The 19,697-nt window shown below is 43.3% G+C and overlaps 1 protein-coding gene across 1 annotated transcript in view; it reads right to left on the bottom strand.

The window, feature by feature from the left end:
- Positions 1 to 19,697, bottom strand: part of VWF (von Willebrand factor) — a 122,596-nt gene that overhangs the window by 73,157 nt on the left and 29,742 nt on the right. Inside the window, exons 13-18 of the mRNA XM_038153087.1 lie at positions 19,151 to 19,251; positions 16,485 to 16,680; positions 15,697 to 15,912; positions 9,505 to 9,745; positions 8,617 to 8,711; positions 6,133 to 6,293 (exon numbers count right to left, since the gene is read on the bottom strand). Of these exons, the coding sequence (XP_038009015.1) occupies positions 6,133 to 6,293; positions 8,617 to 8,711; positions 9,505 to 9,745; positions 15,697 to 15,912; positions 16,485 to 16,680; positions 19,151 to 19,251 (1,010 nt within the window). The remainder of the gene's footprint in view (positions 1 to 6,132; positions 6,294 to 8,616; positions 8,712 to 9,504; positions 9,746 to 15,696; positions 15,913 to 16,484; positions 16,681 to 19,150; positions 19,252 to 19,697) is intronic.

Raw genomic sequence — 19,697 nt, 5'->3', positions numbered from 1 at the left:
CCCCTGAGGTTTGTGGGGGCTCCCCAGAGGCCCTGAAATAAACTTTGGATTAACCCCGGCTAAGAGTCGGCTCCTTTATCCTCCGCCATTGCTACCAGTGTCTCCTCTGCTGCAGGCAATCAGCCTAGCTGCCTTCCCCACCCCTGGGGCCTGGGAGAGTGCCCCCCCCTCCCCCCCCCACTGTCCACCGTGTCGGGGCTGGCCAGGGTTCTTTCAGTGGCACTCAGAGAGACTGGGACATTCCACTTAAACAAAAAAAACTACAGCCAAAGTAAAACAAGTAATGCCTTTAGACTATTCCATTTTTCCATTCATTTTCTGTGGTTACTTTCCATTTTTAAGACCCCCAGTTTTAGAGAACCAAACATAACCAAAGCTAGCTATGCTAACTTTTCACTCAATAGCAGTTCTGGCAAAGCCAGGATAGGTTTGGCTCTTGTTTCATGGAATACGTAAATGGAGAGCCCTTCCCCTTCTTCTCATTCACAAGTCACAAAATACCACCTTCCCACTTAATTCTCTTTCTGCAAAATCATTAAAATAGTTTCTTTTTTACCATTAAATATGGCCCAATAAAGAAGAACAGCTTTGCCTTTTCCTATTGGGACCTAGAACTGCCACATGGAACAACTCACAAAAAAAGATTTCACAGCACAGAGACCCTTCCTTCATATGCAGCTCTGCATGCGCTGTGGCTTATGGAGAGCTGCATTATGCCAAACAAAATCACTTCAATAGAAGCAAGATGGAAACAAAGAAATGCTTTTCTAGATAATGGAGCTGCAGCTCTGCCTTCACCTTTACAAAGGATGGTGAGAAAGTCCAAAGAAGACCAGAAAGAAGAGTTTAATACCTTCTTTCCTTCCTTCCTGGTGGTATTTAGGAAAAAAGCAGGAATATGACCTCACATTCGTGGCTACATTTCTGAATTTTTGCAGAGTGTTCAGCAACACAGTTCACAATACACTTGAGGGCTTGCCTCTGGATACAAAACTAGGGATTAAACATCTGGTTAGTAAAAAAGAGAATCAGAACCCCTTTTCTTTGCTCCATAAAAACTGGTACAGACTGGTATTAGCATTTTTATCACAACCAGCGCAGCAGCCATAAAACCACCAACAGAGGGAAGAGCACCTTGTCTTGAACACGGACAGAGTGGGTGGGTAGGATTCAGCAAGCAGGACACAAAAACCCAAAGTAGACTTTGACTAGAAGAATGATCATTTTTTTCTGCAAAACTCAATGAATTATAATTTTGTTAACAGTAACACACAATCTATTGGGCCTATTAACACCCCATCCAAAATCTGGGGCACATCTGGCAGCCTGCTGCCATGCCGCACTACAAGGACCATGTGGTACTATAGTACAAGGCCAGGAGCATTATTCCCAAGCAGCTCAATTTTCTATGGAAGTCTCTCAATCCATCAAAAGACTGCAGTTAATACAGGAGATTTAGCAGTCCTGAGTGCTTGAGATGACAGGAGGCAGCAGCACGGGGGAGGCAACTATACAAAAAGACAGACATTTGAAATGAAAACAACAGCTGTTTGCACCATTTAATGCCCTTAGGATGATGCTCTGTATCCATGTGATTACAAGTGGTTGACTAACAGTTCTCCCATTACTTGGGGATCAAACAGAAATGTCTGTAATTTCCTTGCTCTGTCTTATTAATTGCTAAACCTTTAAAAATCTTATAAAAGGAAGGACAATGTTACAGGTTTCAGAATCTTCAAGATTCTCCTTACCCACTCCGCTCTGCATGGTGCAGCCTCACCTTGAGTCCTGGGGGCAATTTTGGGCACCACAATATAAGAACCTAAAGCTGTTAGAGGGTGTCCAAAGGAGGCTACAAAGATGGTGAAGGGTCTGGAGGGGGAGCCACATGAGGAGTGGCTGAGGGCACTTGGTCTTTTGAGCTGGAGAAAAGGAGACTGAGGTCAGAGCTCACAGCAGTTCTGCAGATTCCTCACAAGGGGAAGACAAAGGGCAGGCCCTGATCTCTGCTCTGATGGATGAGGCACAGGACCTAAGGGAACGACTAGAGCCATGTCAGGGAAGGGTTAGGTTGGAGTTTTGGAAATTTTCTTCCTCCAGAGGGTGGTGAGGCACTGAACAGGCTCCCCAGGGAATGGTCACGGCCCCAATGCTGCCAGAGATCCAAGAGTGTTTGGACAATGCTCTCAGGCACAGGATGGGATTGTTGGGGTGTCTGTGCAGGGCCAGGAGTTGGGCTGGACAATCCTTGTAAGTCCCTTCCAAGTCAGGAGATCCTATGGTCCTGAAATCCAACTCAATGAACCTAAACTTTGAACTCTCTTGGTCAACACAATTTGATGAGTATCCCTCTGTCAAGGTAAGCTCAGATATTGCTCTCTTCCTTCTGACACATGCATGGATTGCAATGGAAAGTCAGCCAAATGTATGAAGAAGCATGGAATTAAATAAAGGAAGTGGGTCAGATGAGAACCCAATAGCTAATAGGCTTTAGAATAAGAAATTAGTTTGGGGAAGAAGAAACCTTAAAGATCACCCAGTTTCATCAGCAGGGACACCTTCCACAATCCCAGGTTGCCCAAAGCCTCATCCAACCTGGCCTTGGACACTTCCAGGGATGGGGCAGCCACAGCTTCTCTGGGCAATCTCTGCCAGGGCTTCAGCACCCTCAGAGGGAAGAATTTCTTTAATTTTTATTTTTTTTAAACTAAAAACAGCCTCTCACCCTTACTGTGCAAACAAAGTTAACAACATGCCAGAAGATCAAAATGTGCTGGTTTACACTTGACTTCTCTTTCTTATGTTAGCTGCATGTCTCTGATGTTTTCTTGACATGCCCATCTCCTCCTGAGGACATTGTAACATAGGATAGGCTCACACCAAAAAATACACAACAGAGAAATCAAAATAGTCAGGTAAATGTCAGTTGAAAATGGTTACAAAGAAAATTAAAAAAAGCCTTCTAAACTTTCCTGGTTAAGATGTTTAGGATTTGTAGGGTTTTTTCCCCTTTTTCTACTAATGTATCAAAGTTTCAGAAATAGTTTTATTTCAGCAGTCAGAATGCAATAAAATATTTCATTTAAATTTTAAACCTTAATTTTTGTCAGTTGTTGGGACTAGAAAGAAAGTGATTTTCTACTTTTTTAGTGTCTGGATTTTGTGCTGTGTGATTGTTATGCTCCTCTCTTTCCCCAGAAAGGTGGTTAACACTCAATTCATATATTTATTAATATTTTCCAATGGGAAAAACTGAAGTGCAGTAAACTAATCTGAGAAAGCATATTTTTCCCCACACTTCTGCACATATGTTATGATTTCTCTTTTCTGCTGTGCAAAAGGGTGACAAGTATGGAGAATTTCCCACCTTCCAGATGATCAAAGCCAGAAGAATTATTTTTATGACATATTGAACATTTTTATTTGCTAGAAATCAAAACAAAGTAAAATACTAAGTCAAGATGAACCAGAAAACTTATTTTTGAAAGAAAGTTGAAAGTTAAAAGTTTGGAAGAAGTTAAATGAAACTGGGTTTTGTCTTCAAGCTAATAAGTAATCTGTGAGCATTGATAACTTTCATATGCTACTGTATCACAAAAGAAAAAAAAATCTTCAGTAAGAAGGCACAATTTCTTCCAGCATGATAATATGTGCAAATATTTATGGGAACACATGTTGAGTAATCTGTTACTTCCCACAGACCTTCCTGCAAACAGCAGCTCATGTCTGTGAGTGCTTGTAAATTAGGCAGGATTACAGAACACCAATACAGGAGACTGACAAGTAAAATGGTAATTCCTTTTTCCAGTTCCTTTATTGCTCACTTCTGTTATACGAGCCTGAAAAACACTGACTTTGACTTGGATTTGACTTTGAAGAGCTTTGCCACTGTGCTCCCAGAGTCTCTGTGTTAGAAAAAGACAGAACGTAAAGGAGATCCTGGTCACCATCCAAATCCTTTTTTAGTGGGGGAGCACACAGCCTCATCGCAGAGCACAGAAATAAGAAAAAAAGGCCCTCCCAAACCTCATCCCATTAGGTGAGGAGAAGGAAACAGCTCTTTGAGAATGAGCTGGCAGCTCCTGTGGAGCCAGGAGTCAAAGACAGAGCAAACAGGACACACCTGAATGGGGACTGGGCTTGATCCTGACTTTGCATGGCAGTGGTTACAAGATCATTTCTGCCATGGGCTTCTCCCATTGCAGCTTGGGTGCAGCTTATAATTTTTATTCTCTGCCACAAGGGAAGCCAATGAAAACAAGTAATTCCAGGCTGAGTTTAGTTAAGATTTCAACCACACTGTCATCTAGTGGACAAAGAATTTATTTTACTTTTTTTTTTTTTCTTTTTAATAGTGAGTCTGATTCTTCAGTTCAAAACCTGACAAACCACCCTGCTGAACTCAGGGGTGTGTTTCACATCACTGCAAAGTCAGCTGGAGTCTCCAATTCCAAAAGGCCAAAGACAGCTCTCTTGGCAACAATTTTACGAAACAATTGCTTTTTTTAACTTACTGAAAAAGAATACAAAATACTGTACCAAACATAAAGGTCAATTTCTATGGCAGTTGGAGTTTGTTCCCTGTGAAGTAATTATCATAATTTGTTTTCCACAATTATGTCAAAAGTGTACTATTACCATGTCCCAGAACTGAAACCAAAAATCTCAAGCTCATTTACCAAATCAGTTGAATGTTGCCAAGATGCAAAGATGCAAAGAAAAGCCTGTCCATCCTGGAGCTCTGGGAACTTTAAAGTAGAGAAGCTTTTCTAAGTTTTCTTATCTCACTACTATTTAGGAAAATTTTTCACATAAAGAATAGGCATTTACAGACTGAAATGTGAAAAGAAGCAACACTTGTTTTAAAATCATGGTGAAAATTTATGGGTGACTTCAGATTCTGTTCTTTTTCACCTCCAAGACATTTCACAAGCCTAAGCTTTTTTCCTAGAGTTGGCACTTCATTCTGGAGTAGAATCTATTTATGTAAATGTGTGTTTATCAGAAAAATACAGTTGCAACATTCAAAATATATATTTATATTATTGCTAAAAATTGCTGCATAATGAGAATTTGGGAACAACTGTTTCTCTAGAAAAACAATTGAAGGAATTAGGGGGCAGAAAACAAACCTATTCTTAAATTTGAGGGTTGCAGTGGGATATAACCCTGGACCCCAAAAAGCCTCTTTTTTCAGTGGAAAAAAAAAAAAAGGTGTGCTTAGTACAACACCTGCAATTCCAAGACACACTGTGGCATCATCTTAGCAAGTTTCATATCCCACATTCCTTCTCCCAGGGAATGTTCAGTTTGGTACAACCCACAGGAAGGCAGCTGGAAAGATGGAGACTTGACAAGGAAGAGCCAATATCAGGAAGGATGGCTGGATCAGAGAAACCAAAGAATGGGTTGGGTTGGAAGGGACCTTAAAGATCATCTTGCTCCAACCCCCTGCCAGGGGCAGGGATACCTTCCACTAGCCCAGGTTGCTCAGAGCCTCATCCAACCTGGCCTTGGACACTTCCAGGAGTGGGGCAGCCACAGCTTCTCTGGCCAACCTATGCCAGGGCCTCACCACCCTCACAAATAAAGACTTTTTACCTCACGCCCAATCTAAACCTGCTCTCTGCCAGCGTGAAGCAAGCCCCCCTTGTCCTGTCACCCCACAACCTTGTCAAGTCTCTCCATCTTTCCTATGGGGTCCCTTCAGGCATCAGAAGGCCACAATGAGGTCACCCCCAAAGCTTTCTCTTTGCCAGGCTTAACAATCCCAATTCTCTCAGCCTTTTTTTCGAGGAGAGGCGCTCCATGCCTATGATCAACCTGAATATGGGTGTACTCCTGTCTCTCTGGCTGAGCAAGTTCAGCAAGACTGAGGAGGAGTTTAGGAGCAGAGCTGAAGGAAGACAAACTGGTCTTCAAGGCAGGCTTTGGAATTTTGATTAATAATAATTTTTGCAAGCTGAAGTTCATCTTCAATGCTAGTGCATGTTCTTTAAGCCAGCCACAACTTGACAGTCAATACTTCACAACCACTTATTCCCAAGCTGCAAGAAGACGGTCGGTAGCAGAGAATGAAGGCAAGAAAGCAAAGAGGACCTGCTTCTCACTGCTGTATTGAAAGCTGCTTACCATCCCTTTTGGACAGAGGCATCCAGATATGCAGCCATGGCTGATACACTCCAGATCATAGTTCTGGCAGGTCTTGGTACATTCCACTCCTTCTGCTCTCGAGTTGTTGGCAGGACAGATAATTTTTTCCATGGGGAATCTGCATGTCAAGCTCCTTTTTACTTTAAAAAAAAATGAGTTCACAACAAGTGCAATTAGAACTCAAGCACTGTTGGCACAGTATTTTTCTAAAAGGTGGATCTTTGATTTCAAAATTAATTTCTTTGATTAGAAAATTAATTTAGAATATAGCCTGAAGCAACACCACTATACTTGACATGGCAAAGAAAACAGCCCCTACTTCCCCTGGAGTGACCTCAGTTAGGCTGTCATGAAAGCAGGTATTTAATACTGAAGCAAAAAAGCTGCACTAAACATAAAAGTGCAATTCCAGACTGCACTGGGGCTATGCAAACACCTCTAGGCACTGTACAAAGTTAGCAGAAAATTGATACTCTGAGAAGCAACAGCATCTTATTGTATTTAGAGCCATTTCCCATGCTGAATATAACTACATTGGTGACTGTAAATAGCAGTGCCCTGAGCTTCAATAAAAACTCTTAGAGACTTCAGGATCTGACAGAAGATCGGAATGTCCCAAGACACTCCAGGATACTATTTCAAGTGGTACTAGCAATATGCCTCTTTGAGGTTTTGTAAATCTTGACATCCTATTATCAGGATAAGTATGTCTTAGGAGCATTAAGGGAAGAGTTTGGTGAGATATTCACATGGAAGGCTTCTTCTGAAGAACAGGTGACCCAGCCAGTGACAGTGTCACTGGTGTCCTAGCAAGCAACATTAAACAGGTCACTGCCCTGTACCTACAGGGGCATTTACAGTGTTTTCCTCTAGAAGTTGGTTTATCCTGAGAAGGTTCCAAGACAAACAATTACTCTTTGTCTCCAATGCACGGGCAAATATCAACCAGAAATATCCTCCAGACCCCACGTACAGGTGCATTTGTCAGTGTGCCATGGAAGACATCGTGTTTGGCTCTACCGGTGTTCCTATAGGGGTCATAGGTTATACTGAGCTGGAAGGCACCCACAAGGATCACGAAGTCCAAGTCCTGGATATTCTCAGACCTCCCCAAAGCCCCACTGTTGCGGTGTGATGTCATAGCTTACCTCAGTTATCCAGGTCCTTCCCCAGATGCCAATCACCTCTCCTTTCCTCCCACCCTGACCCCTGCTGAGTGCTGTCAGTCAGTCCTGGCATTCCAGAAGGGCGTTGAGTGATTGGCAGAGTTCAAAAGATGCCTTCCACCCCTGGGGGCCACTGGCCCATCCAGGTGCCCCTTTCACCTGAGACCTGCCCACCCTGTACCTGGTTGGTGGGTTTCCTCTCCGTCCCCTCCCCCTCTCCCCAGGCTTAAAAGGAGCAGCAACCACGTGGTTGAGAGTTCTGTTAGAGCTGTTGCTAGATTCAGGGGCCATACAGCCCAGAATAAAATCTCTGGATTGAAACCCTCTATCAGAACCAACTCCTTCCTTCACCATCACCTTAAAGCTTCTCTGTCAGTAAGAGCAGACCCTCTGCCCGAGGAAGACTCCATCCCACTGCTCCCTGGGGCTCTGGCATGCCTGGACTTGTCCTCATTTGCCCTGCCACAACATCCAGCTAGCCAATAGTGTCTCTGAGGTAAAATACCTCAGTTGCCGCTGTTTGGATCAGATGCAGGGCCAGGCAAGCCGAGGCACGTCCCATCAGTAATATTGGTAATAAATTCCAATACCCCACTAGCCCTGTACCCTCTGACATGCATCCAGTCTCAAACCCCCTATGCCATGAAAATCCCATGAGCTCCATCCATGTATCAATCAGTGGGAAACCCCAAAAGATCCCAGAGCACTGCTGGCCTTTTTCCAATGCTGCAAACCCCCCAGTTAGATGCTAGAAGTGTTCCCATGCACCTCTCACAGCCTTTATCAGGTTTGATAAACCTGTCCACTGATGAGAAACATGGTAGCTGTCAGTCTCCAGGAGGTTTCATGGAGATTCCTGCTGGCTGGAAGGCACACTGGAAACCTGGCAGCAGTGTAACCTTCAGGCCACTAAAAGCCTCATTTATACCAGGAAAGAGTTTGCATCCCACTAGTGAGAAACAGAAGGTATAAAACTGATGAGTTACTGATGTCTTGTGATCCTCAAATAGCAACTGGGGACCTCAGATCACTGGCATAGGTGATCCTTTTTACTTTTTCAGCTCAAGAGAGACTGTAATGGCTAGTTATAATTATAATTTTGAGAGGTGGGATTCAGTGAGCCCTGCACCCTCCCACACATCCCTTTTGTTTCTATCCCATTAAAAAAAAATTGGAAAAAAATCTCACAATATCACAGCTGTTGCAACCTCTGAAATTTCTCATCTAATCTACACTACCAAGAAACTGAAGAGAAAAAAAATCAAAATAAAATATTAATATTTTAAGGCATACTAACTTCTGGGAGATGGCCTCTCATCAGCAAAAACATCAGCCAGGAAGGCACCGGGAGCTCTGTTTGTACTGCAGTGCATAAATCCATTCTCACAATAGCTAAGAAAAACAGAGATTATACTTAATGAAACAGCATTCAGCTTTCACTCACACTGATTTTTTAGTCAACTGGGAACTTTTCAGAATACAAAATTACACCTCAGTGGGGCTGAGCTGTTGCTCTCCATCCACTGTGTCTACCATCATTAAAGGCAAACTTTCCTTAAGGGAGTTGATGGGATGCAGTGGCATTGAAACCCAGCTGCCTGCTGGCCCTGACCTTTTGGATCCAGTGCAGCTGAACAGGGATAAAGCTAAGCAAGACAATAGTCAGCTTTGCTGAGGAAAGAGGTAAGGGACCATCTAGTTCCTGAAACTTGGGATTTTTGTGGTAGAGAGGAAAAGAAGACACTGCTCCCAAAACTGGGCCTGCCCAGAGATTGCACTCCCACTCCAAGTGTACTGCTACTCAATTTAACAATTAGAAATGCTTTTTAATACTTGTGTCTTTGACAGGCTTTAACAGTTAAGAAGTATAGCACAGCACATTAAAGTGACATTTTAAAAGCCCACAAAGTAGCTACTGTCAGTAATTAAGCTCCATTTCAAACTGGCAAGAACTTTTCATAGGACAGGGCTTAATACTAAGTAATTTTGAGTAAGTGGTATTTGAAATCAGAGAGAGATACAATAGCAAAACTCACCATTTGGCTTCTTGGAGGCAAAATCTTGCCTTCTCTTTAACTTCTCTTTAGTTTCAGTGGATGCACAGGAACTGATCCAGTTAAGAACTCGAGTCCTCCAAAAATGGGAGTGACGGTGTGTAGGGAAGTGTTACAAATAGAGCACTTACCACATGGAGTGATGATCCGAGAAGACATCCTCTGGCTGGAAGATCTCCCCATCGTAGTAACAGGAGCACTGGGATTTGGGCACGCACTGCTCATGTTCATCCAGGTAGTGCCCGGGGGGACAGTAGCACCCCTCCAGGCACAGCTGTTCACAGTCCTCCTCCAAGTAGGACAGGGACTGGCATGTCTGGTTGCACGGCGTCCCACACTGCTGGTATACCAGGCCTTCAGGACAGGCCATTGCTGGTGAAACACACAAGGGAGAAGAGCATTTGATCCAAATCCAGCTAAAGGAAGAGCTGCCTAAAACAGACTGGGAAGCTTGGGATTAAAAGGTGTTTGCTCAATTTACTCATCAATGGAGTGTTACACCATCCCTCCTTAACTGCAGCACTGGTGTAGCCTAAGACACTGCTTATATATACTCACAAACAAAACCTTGCTAACAGGAATTCCCAATAAATGTCAGGACTGCACTACCCTGCACTGTGATGGAAATCTAGACACAAAATTTTGCCCAGAACATGAAACATAAGCTCTGTTCAGCCTCTGTTATTATCTGGATCACAGTCAGGATAACCTAACTGAAGCTCTCCTGAAGGGAACCTACAAAAAAGATGGAGAGAAACTCTTGGCAAGGGCCTGGAGTGACAGGACAAGGGGGAATGATTTCACACTGACAGAGAGCAAGTTTAGATTGGATGGTCTGAAGGAATTCTTCCCTGTGAGGGTGGAGAGACCCTGGCACAGGTTGGCCAGAGAAGCTGTGGCTGCCCCACCCCTAGAAGTGTCCAAGGCCAGGCTGGATGGGCCTTGGAAAAAAACCTGGGCTAGTGGAAGGTGTCCCTGCCCACAGCAGGGGGTTGGAATGATATGGTCTGTAAGGTCCCTTCCAACCCAATCCATTCCATGATCTCATGCATTAAGAGCATTACAAGGGTCAAGTACACATTCACACCTCTCTTCCTTTGCAACATCTTCAGGGACTATATGGTCAAAATAAGTAGAAAAGTGGTAGAAAAGTATTTTTCTGCTTTGGTAAACAGGAGTGCTGCAATATTCAACAGCCTCACATCTCAGAAGCACTCTGTGAGTTCTATGGAAACAGCTGCAAATAATGAAGTAATTTAGCAATCATGGAGCCAAACCTTGATACTAACAATTTTTGATTATGGATTCTTTTATATGGAGACTAATTATGGCCTTTGTAGCCATTTTGGCTTCTTTGTTTTTAAAACCTCCACTTCTACAGGGCTGAGGCATTCATTTTGAGGCATTCACCTCTGCACACATCAGCAACAGCACTAGGTGGCAGCTATGACAACACATTGCAGAAGACAAGAAACGAGCTTGTTTTGAAGAGAGTTTGAATTTAACAGGCCTCCTGATAACCAGGAGTTATACTGTCGTTTGTAGCAATCTTCCACAGCAAACAGTTGTAAGGCTGTGAGGAAAGATGTTCAGGGAAGTAGCTGCAAATGAAAGTTGGCACATTTTACCTTGCTGAAACCAAGATCAAAGGGTTACAAAGAAAGCCCTTCCTCTTGTCATTCCTGCAGAATGATGTGGTAAACCCTACTCTCTTCTAGCACACATCCCTGGGAACTCTGGCAGCCACAGAATAACAGGATAGTCCTGCAGCCTCAGCCAGGTGTTCGCTGGACTAGCACAGCAAGACCTATGTGTTGACCAGTGGCTCATGGTCACCTTCACAAAACTCTTCTGAAATGAAGAATTATTCCAGCCTCCGGGAGAGAGACATGGTTGCACTAACTTCGCTTGGGGCTCCTGCAGCCCTATACATGGGAGTATAACACCCTAAAGTGAAAATCCAGCCCAGAAGCATCAAAGGTGACTTGAACCTATCTTAAGAGCAAAAATCTCCCAAGTCTGGGACTTGTGCCCAAACTGCTTAATGTACCTTTCGCAACACAGTCCAAGAAATGTGTGCTCATCAATACAGCAAATGCTTCCTAACTCTGGACTGAGCAGAAGATAGACTCATTCACTGTCACAGGAATTTTTGGCAGCATTCACAAAAATGTGCTTCTAATTTACACAAACCTGATCTTTGCAGTAAATCAAACCCTGAACTGGCATAGCCCAGGGCTGAGGACCATTTAAAAAATAACTTTCATTATTAAAGGCACATCCCAGCAGGACAACCATGAGGCCTCAGCCAAAGTACTATTTGCTACACATGAACCTCTGGAAACATTGAACTGGTTTGGCAGATTTCAGATGGGTACATCAGTTTATGAGTTTCAAGATTCAAAAAAAGGATGTGGTAACTGAGCCCAGCATCCTGCCCTACTTTCTGGTAAGTTGTAACATTCCCTATCCACAGGGACAATTTTGCAGTAGATTCCTTTCTTAGATAAACATTTGTAATCCATGTGTGGGAATGGCTTCAAACTGAAAGAGAGCAAGTTTAGATTAGATATTAGGAAGAAATTCGTCCTTGTGAGGGTGCTGAGGCTCTGGCAGCGGCTGTCCAGAGAAGCTGTGGTTGCCCCATCCCTGGAAGCGTTCAAGGATAGGCTAAAAGGGACTTGGAAAAACCTGGTCTAGTGGAAGGTGTCCCTTGGAATGAGATGATCTTTAAGGTCCCTTTCAACCCAAACCATTCTATGATTTTCCTTGTCCTGTACCTCCTAAAATTTTTGGAACATTCCCCGTTTTTCCAGGTATGCTTACACTCCACATCGCAATACACTGCTCTATCCCTTCCCAGCAACATCTGTTTTTAACAGCAAAAAGGCAAAACAAGTGACCTGGGAAAGGTCTGACATCTGTACGCTGTGTAATACACTGCCACTAAAAAAACCCCATCCCATTATTGACAGGAAAGTTAGAGGAAAATGCAAGATGCATCTAGTCCCTACGGATGGCTTCTATAAAACCAAAACAGCTCAATGCTGTGCTCAAAGCATAGCCTATCCCAGGAATAAGATGAGAAACAGTGGAAAAGCATTGGGAAAAATGTGCTTGCATCAAACAGCTCATGCAGCTTTTGTGGGCAGGTTTTGAAATGAGAGTGAAAGAGACAAACCATGCCCAGTTCCTCAAGTAACACAAGGTTAAAATGTTGCCACCTCTGGGTGAAGGTGCACCCTGCCAGGACTAGATTTAACACAGCTTCTCTGCCATGCTGAGGCTCACCATGCCCTGTAGCCATTCTCAGATGCTGCTCAGAGCTTGTCCTTAATTCCCTACTTCAGCACTCTTAGATTTATCCTATACAAATCCTCTTACAGAAGGCATACAAAGCCACCAACCGCCCCAGCACTACCACATTAAGGAACATAATGGGCTTAGCAATATGTCCCAAAATCTGAAGGAAGATCTAGGGACCTGTTGATGAATTCCCCTGTGCCACAGGACAATACACACATGGGGCAGGTAAACACAGAAATATTTGGGTTTGAAAAGACTGAAAGATAACTGAATACAGCCATTAACCTCACACTGCCAAGTCCACCATTAAAGCATGTCCCTAAGTGTCATATCCATGTGGCTTTTAAATACCTCAAGGGATGGTGACTGAACAACTTCTCTGGGCAGTCTGTGCCAGTGCTTGATAACAATTTCCATGAAGAATGCTTACATAAAACCTAATCTGAACATCTCCCGTGAAACCTGAGACCATTTCCTCTCCTCTCGTCCCTTGTTCCCTGGGAGCAGACCCCAACCCCCACCTGGCTGCACCTTCCTGTCAGGGTTGTAGAGAGTGAGAAGGTCTACCCTGAGCCTCATTTTCTCCAGGCTTAGCCCCACCTCAGCTCCTCCTCATCAGATTTGTGCTCCAGAACTTCCTCCAGCTCCATCCCCTTCTCTGGACAGGCTCCATCCCCTCAATGTCTTTCTTGCAGTGACAGGTCCAGAACTGCCCCAGGATCTGAGGTGTGGCCCCAGCAGTGCCAGCCCAGGGGATAGTCACTGCCCTGGCCCTGCTGCCACACCATGGCTGGCACAGCCCAGGTGCCATTGGCCTCTTGCCCCCCCTGGGCACACCTGGGCTCCTGTCCAGCTGCTGTCCCCAGCACCCCCAGGGCTTTTCCCAGCTTTTCAGCCCCTCTGCCCCAGCCTGGAGCTGCAGGGGGTTGGTGTGACCCAAGGCAGGACCAGGCCCTTGGCCATGTTGACCCGCAGACCACTGGCCTGGGCCCATGGATCCAACCTGTCCAGATCTCTCTGCAGAGTCTTCCTGCCCTTCAGCAGATCTACACTCCCACCCAGCTAGGTGCTGTCCATGAACTGACTGAGGATGCACTCGATCCCCTCACCCAGATCCTTGATTAAATTTTAAATAAAACTGGCCCAACTACTGAGCCCTGGGGAACAGCACTGGTGACCAGCCCCCAGCTGTGTTTAACTCCATTCACCACCACTCTCTTGGCTCAGCCATTCAGCCTGGGTTTTAACCAATTTTTTACATGCAGCTGCACAAGAGACAGCCCTTCACAGTGTGGCCTGTCTGCTCCTCCCTTGCAGCATGAAGGGACTGGCTCTGGTGCTTATTCATGGTGGGTTACAGGGGTATGAGTCAGATCTTAAATAATCAAACTGCTACTAAAATAATGTCAAAGATAGGGGAGCTGAATGCACTTGATAGCTTGACACACAGCAGAAATGCTGTGCTACACTAACGACTTTGCTCCCTGACACTTATCCACTCCAAATCAAGCAAACTGGCTCTGTCAAGTCATTTCCCAAGTAACCAAATCTTTGGGGAGGAAGGTAGGGGTGGAACACACATTCAGTGCATTGGGCCATCAGCACATCAGCACAAATTACACAACCTGCATATTCACATCTCAGACCCATTAAGAAAGAGGGATTGCTCTCCTTCATGTGTCAAGAGATGTCTAGGGCACCAGGATTATTTAACTGGGGCTGATGGATCTGCAATCAGGGAAATTGTCACTTTGTGAGAGCACAAAGCTCTCTGTAATGCACAGAAAGGAAGAAGCAGCTTTGCACTATTAAAGATTAATTGTGAAAATTGACTTGTTCAATTACAGAAAGAGCAATGGGGCATTATTGCTCCTCTTTCTTTCAGCCTCCAGACCTGCAGAATTCTGAAAGGATTTTTATTACAGCACTGTTCCACTATATGAACATTTATATAAACCAGGTAAAATATTATAAAACTATGCAGCAGTTTAATATAAACTGGGTTTGTTCTCATTCGCAGCAAGAACTCTCCAACCTGCAAAAGTTGTGGTTACTGACCTTGCAGACCCTACCAGGTCAAAGGCCAGAGACCTCTCTCTTTTCCACTTTCTACACACACTCAGTTTATAAATGTTTTTCCCACCCTCTGCTTGGGTAAAAGTAACAGAACAAATTTGGAGAGCTGCCAAGCACACATGCTTTCCCCCAATTTTTTCTATTGTCTTCTTTCCTTTATGACAAAGTTGCTCAGGAAAATGGAAAAACATTCACTTCACAAATATTTATGGGAAAAGTATGTCTGTGCTCAATCAAAATTACATGGCAATGGATTTTTTCCTACCACATTGACCTAAGAGAGAAATAAAAGAAATGAAAGGTGTTGGACTCTTCTGCTCCAGCCTCTTGGCAGTTTGGCTATTAATCTTGTCCTGGATAAGAGAGAAACATGTTGGAGAGGCTGTGGTACCTCAATTTTTTGGAGCTATTCAAAATTTTTCTGGACAAAACCTCAGGCAATCTACAGTAATTTAGCCTTGCGGGGAGCAGAGGTGGTGCCATAAGACCGCCAAAATTCTCTTCTGATACAAGTTTGTCTTGCCCTTTTATGCTTCCTCCGTAACCCCACATTCAGGAGTCATTGATGAGGTCAGGACCTAGGAAGCTTGGGCCTCAAAAAAAGGAAATTCATGGATTACTACAAATCTCTTGGGAGATTCGTACCCTAGGACATTCAGAAAGTTTCTTTTATGGCAGAAAGAAAGCCAGGTGAGTAGCTGAAAATGGAAATCCAGAAAAAAGTTCTGTGGAGCTGTGTCAGATCAATGCTTCTCTCCCCCAGTGCTGAGCAGTCCCTGGGAACACCTTTTGCATCCTTACCAGTGTGGAGGAAAGATTTACTCTCATCATTTGCCATAAGGAAAATCTGGCATCTCATTCAAGATCTTTCACACAACGTTGCTAGAAAAATTCCTTCAGGAGGAGAACAATTAAGTGGGTTTGAGCAGCAGTGCACTTACGGCAGAAGTCAGGTTGTCTCCACTCCACCAGGATGCTTTTCCTGGCACAGGCTGCTGCATAATTAGCAATGGCAGAGCACAGGCAATCCTTGCCACTGGAGCAGGAGCAAACATCAAAGCGGCAGTTCTTCACATAGGGAGTAGGACTCACTTCATGGTGACAAGGTTCAAAGGCAGGAGACATCAGAACTGAGCAAGAATCTTCAGCATATTTGGCTAAAAAGAGAAAAATTATATGCTCATACTGAATCAATCAATCAACATGGCTTTCAAAAAAAGCCAAAGGAGCCACATTTTCTCTTCCTTTTGTAAAAGAAAAAATAACCAAACAAACCCCATAAGAATAAAACAGGATCAGACAGGCACAGATAGCACCACAGCTCATACATCATGAGCTCTACTGAAAGAATAATATTTCAATAGTAAAGCAAATCAAGAAAAAGCAATGCTTTTATATTCCGTTAGCACTATTTCTGATGCTGTAATTCCCTTTTCAGGGCCTGTGTTTTCTGCTGCCTTTTTATACTTGCAAAATTAAACTAGTTTTTGTTTTCAATTTTCATAAGATATTATGTTTTCCTTATGAAGCCTGCATCAATACAAGTCTCTCTGTGTGTGGTTTTTTTTCTGTTGCTGTTGTTTATTGGGCTTTTAAAAACATACATTACAGCCACCCTGGTGGTAATGTAAGCAACATCAGCTTCTTCTCTTTTTCTTTATTTTCCTTTTTTATGTAAATGGATGATCACCATTTGCTGCACATGTTAATTTTGGATAGAGTTCAGTACCTAAATGAGGATTGAGGTTGCAGGGGTCACTGTCTTGTTTTAACAAGTCCTGGCAGTCTGCATTGAGCTTCCAGGAGTTTCCAAAGTCTTCCAGAAGGGATTCTACCATGCCAGAAGGTGTAAGAAAATCATCCCCTTGGTTCCCATCATAATTTCCACACAGCCCACACATCCTTTCAGAGTAGACTGGGGACACCTAGGGAACACAACATTAGCCTGGTCATCTTCCAGAACAGGTTACCACTGTAGAGCAAGATTTTTTAAGGAATGAGCCATACACAATTGAATAGTCCAGAAAATTCTTGAACACACATCAAAATGCTACAGACACAATGCCATTGTACTGTATTTTCAAACTTCTAACAAAATTGCTACTATTAGTAGCTGCAGGACAATTTTTGCACAGTACCGTGAATTTCAGAGGGCAACTAAGAGGAAAAATAGCTTATTTTTATGCCTTAATGAGCAGTTCAGTTTAGTCTTTCCTTGTTCTCACCCTTCATTCATATAAATGAGCAGGGCAACAGTGGGGGTTGCATTTTTTTAAATGCAATTCCAATGGCACCTGGGAGCATTTCACATTTTAAAGGAGAATTGGATGATTAAGAAAATTTAAACAGGCTGTTTTATCACAAAATTGAGGCAATATTTGAGATGCTCCCCTTGACACTGAGGACCCTGGATAAAAGAAAGAATAAATTAATACCCCCTAAAGCTACCTCATATTAGAGCTTCCTGCTGCCCAGAGGAACTTCAAGCACACTAAAAGCAGAATTTCCAATAATCCACAGAGCAGGTGCACTTTTCACCCTGTTTTATTCCTTCTGCAAATAAAGGAGCAGCTGAAAGATGACCCTAAACCTAGAGGTAAACAGGGAGAAATCTCCTAAGCAACATCTGCATCACAAAGGCAAATACCTTTTATTTTAGTAGGAACTGTCAGTTTCTGTTAGGAGTAAAGCTCACGTACATTACAAACACAGGAGCTCTGATGCTACAGTAGCCCTCTCTATCCATGTAGCTGAGTGCTAGTTTAGGCAGGCTTGCAGGAGTAACCAGTGAAACAAACAAACAAAAAGTTAGAAAAATCCACATTTTTCAAAGAAAACACTTGTTCTGTATAAATAAAAATAAAAAGCATCCTTCAAAATATAACCTAATACTACCCAGCATTCAAGCACAGGGGTGAGAGAATAAATATGGAGCATCAAAAAGAACAATTAGAGAATAAATATTCTTACTACTAAGAGTATTACTACTCTTTCACGTACTCTGCAGATGGAGCAGTGACTCACACAAGTCAAAATTGTGGAGTAATTTGGAATGGAAGCTCAAATCACAAATATCAGGCAGCCACAGAAAGGAGAGCCTTCTCAAGGAACACAGGAAGAATTTTTGCCAGATCAAGGTAATGGAAGTGTATCACTTCCTCCAATTATTATCAGCAATACTTAGCAACAGGTCAGTCTCCAAATCCATCATAAAATAACTCTCCAAAAGCAATTAAAGAGATGCTTTAGACACCCAGCAAGGGAAGAAGCAGACAACTGGAGAAACTTCCACTGCTTTTATGGGTAGAGGATCTGGAGCAGAAAATTAGGTTTGTTTTCAGCGGGACAAAAAATTCTCCAGGTTATATGTGTCTCTGACCAGGGAGAAAAATACTTTGAATACTGAGGAAAGTCAAAACTCCTGAGATGTGCCAAGGGACTGAAGTGAATTACTCTAAGCCCCAAAATAATTTTTAGGACTCTCAGAGCACAGAGATACAGGTTAAATCAAAACAACAACCACAAACCCACAGATGCTTTCTAAAATTATTCCAACCTTTCTTATCTGTTTTCAACTCTTGAACTCAGAGTTCTTCACATAGGGAGTGGGCTTTCATATTTGTGCTGTGCCAGACATGACATTTAAGCCGGATTTTGGTGCAGGCAAGGAGAATGCAAAAGCAATGCCATGGTTCAAGGAGGGCAGTGTTTACCATTCGGCAGAAAATCCCAGGAAAACTGGTTTTCTTAGCAAGACTCTTCTCAGTGAGCAGACCCCCACTAAAACAGGGGTTCAAAGGCAGCAGGGCTGTGGTTACAGCTTCCTTATAGATCATTTCTGTTAAACCTAGCTCAATTTTTCTACACTTTGCTGTGTCTGCAGCACTGACAAAACCTAATTGTTAATCAAGGCTGACTTCAAATATTCCTCACAGTAGAAGGAGCCCACAACACATCTTCTATGAGCTGATTTCTATTTCCTGGAAAATATGAGTAACTGTGTTTCTGGGGGCCTTTCCTTCCCTAACTTTAAGTCATTCACATCTGTTGGTTTAGACAGGGCAGTCAAAGCAAACAAAAACAAAACTCCAGTTTGGAGGATATCTGCTGAACAAAACACAAAACGGTTCATGGTTAATAACGGCTGTCATGACACACACACACACACAAAATAAAAAAAAAGAGGAGAAAAAAGCTACCAAGCTGCTGTAAGATGAAGTGTTTGTTTCTGGAATACAAAAGAACCTGTATATTACTCTGGGAGTAGCAAAAAAGAAAGGAATTCCTAACATGCAACAAAAAGCAATTTCTGATTTCAGACAAGAAACTCTTTGTACATATTTGGATGGAATGAGAGAGGGGGCAAACAGGCAGAAAAAAACCCAGAAAAAGTACCTTCACTAGGAGTTCTCCATGACCATCCCAGTCAATCTGCAAATCATCCCCATAGGTAAGGCGAACTGAACTTCTCACCACACGCTGGACACGAAGGGCACCTGAAGGCAACCACAGGGTACCAGTGAGCTTTTACAAGATGTAGTGACAGGACAAGGGGGAATGGCTTTACATTGACAGAGAGCAGGTTTAGATTGGATATCGGGAAGATATTGTTCCCTGTGAGGTTGCTGAGGCCCTGGCACAGCTGCCCAGAGCCACTGTGGCTGCCCTATCCCTGGCAGTGTTCCAGGCCAGGTTAGATGAGGCTCTGAGCAACCTGGGATAGTGGAAGGTGTCTCTGCCCAAGGTAGAGGGGTTGAACCAGATGATCTTTAAGGTCCAAACCAAATCATTCCATGATTCCATGATTTCAAGCTTCTGTTGAAAAACAATAATTTCAAAAAAGAATACACCAACAGTGATTTTCACAAATCTCACAAGTGCAGACCAGCTTAATTCTTCTGATTTTAGAGGAGCCAAGTCAAGATCTGTCTGCTGCATGGAG

This window comes from Motacilla alba, chromosome 1A, assembly GCF_015832195.1.
Source record: "Motacilla alba alba isolate MOTALB_02 chromosome 1A, Motacilla_alba_V1.0_pri, whole genome shotgun sequence".
NCBI classification, from domain to species: domain Eukaryota; kingdom Metazoa; phylum Chordata; class Aves; order Passeriformes; family Motacillidae; genus Motacilla; species Motacilla alba.
The sequence above is the reverse complement of the archived record's forward strand: the minus strand, read 5'-3'. Positions and strand labels throughout refer to the sequence as shown.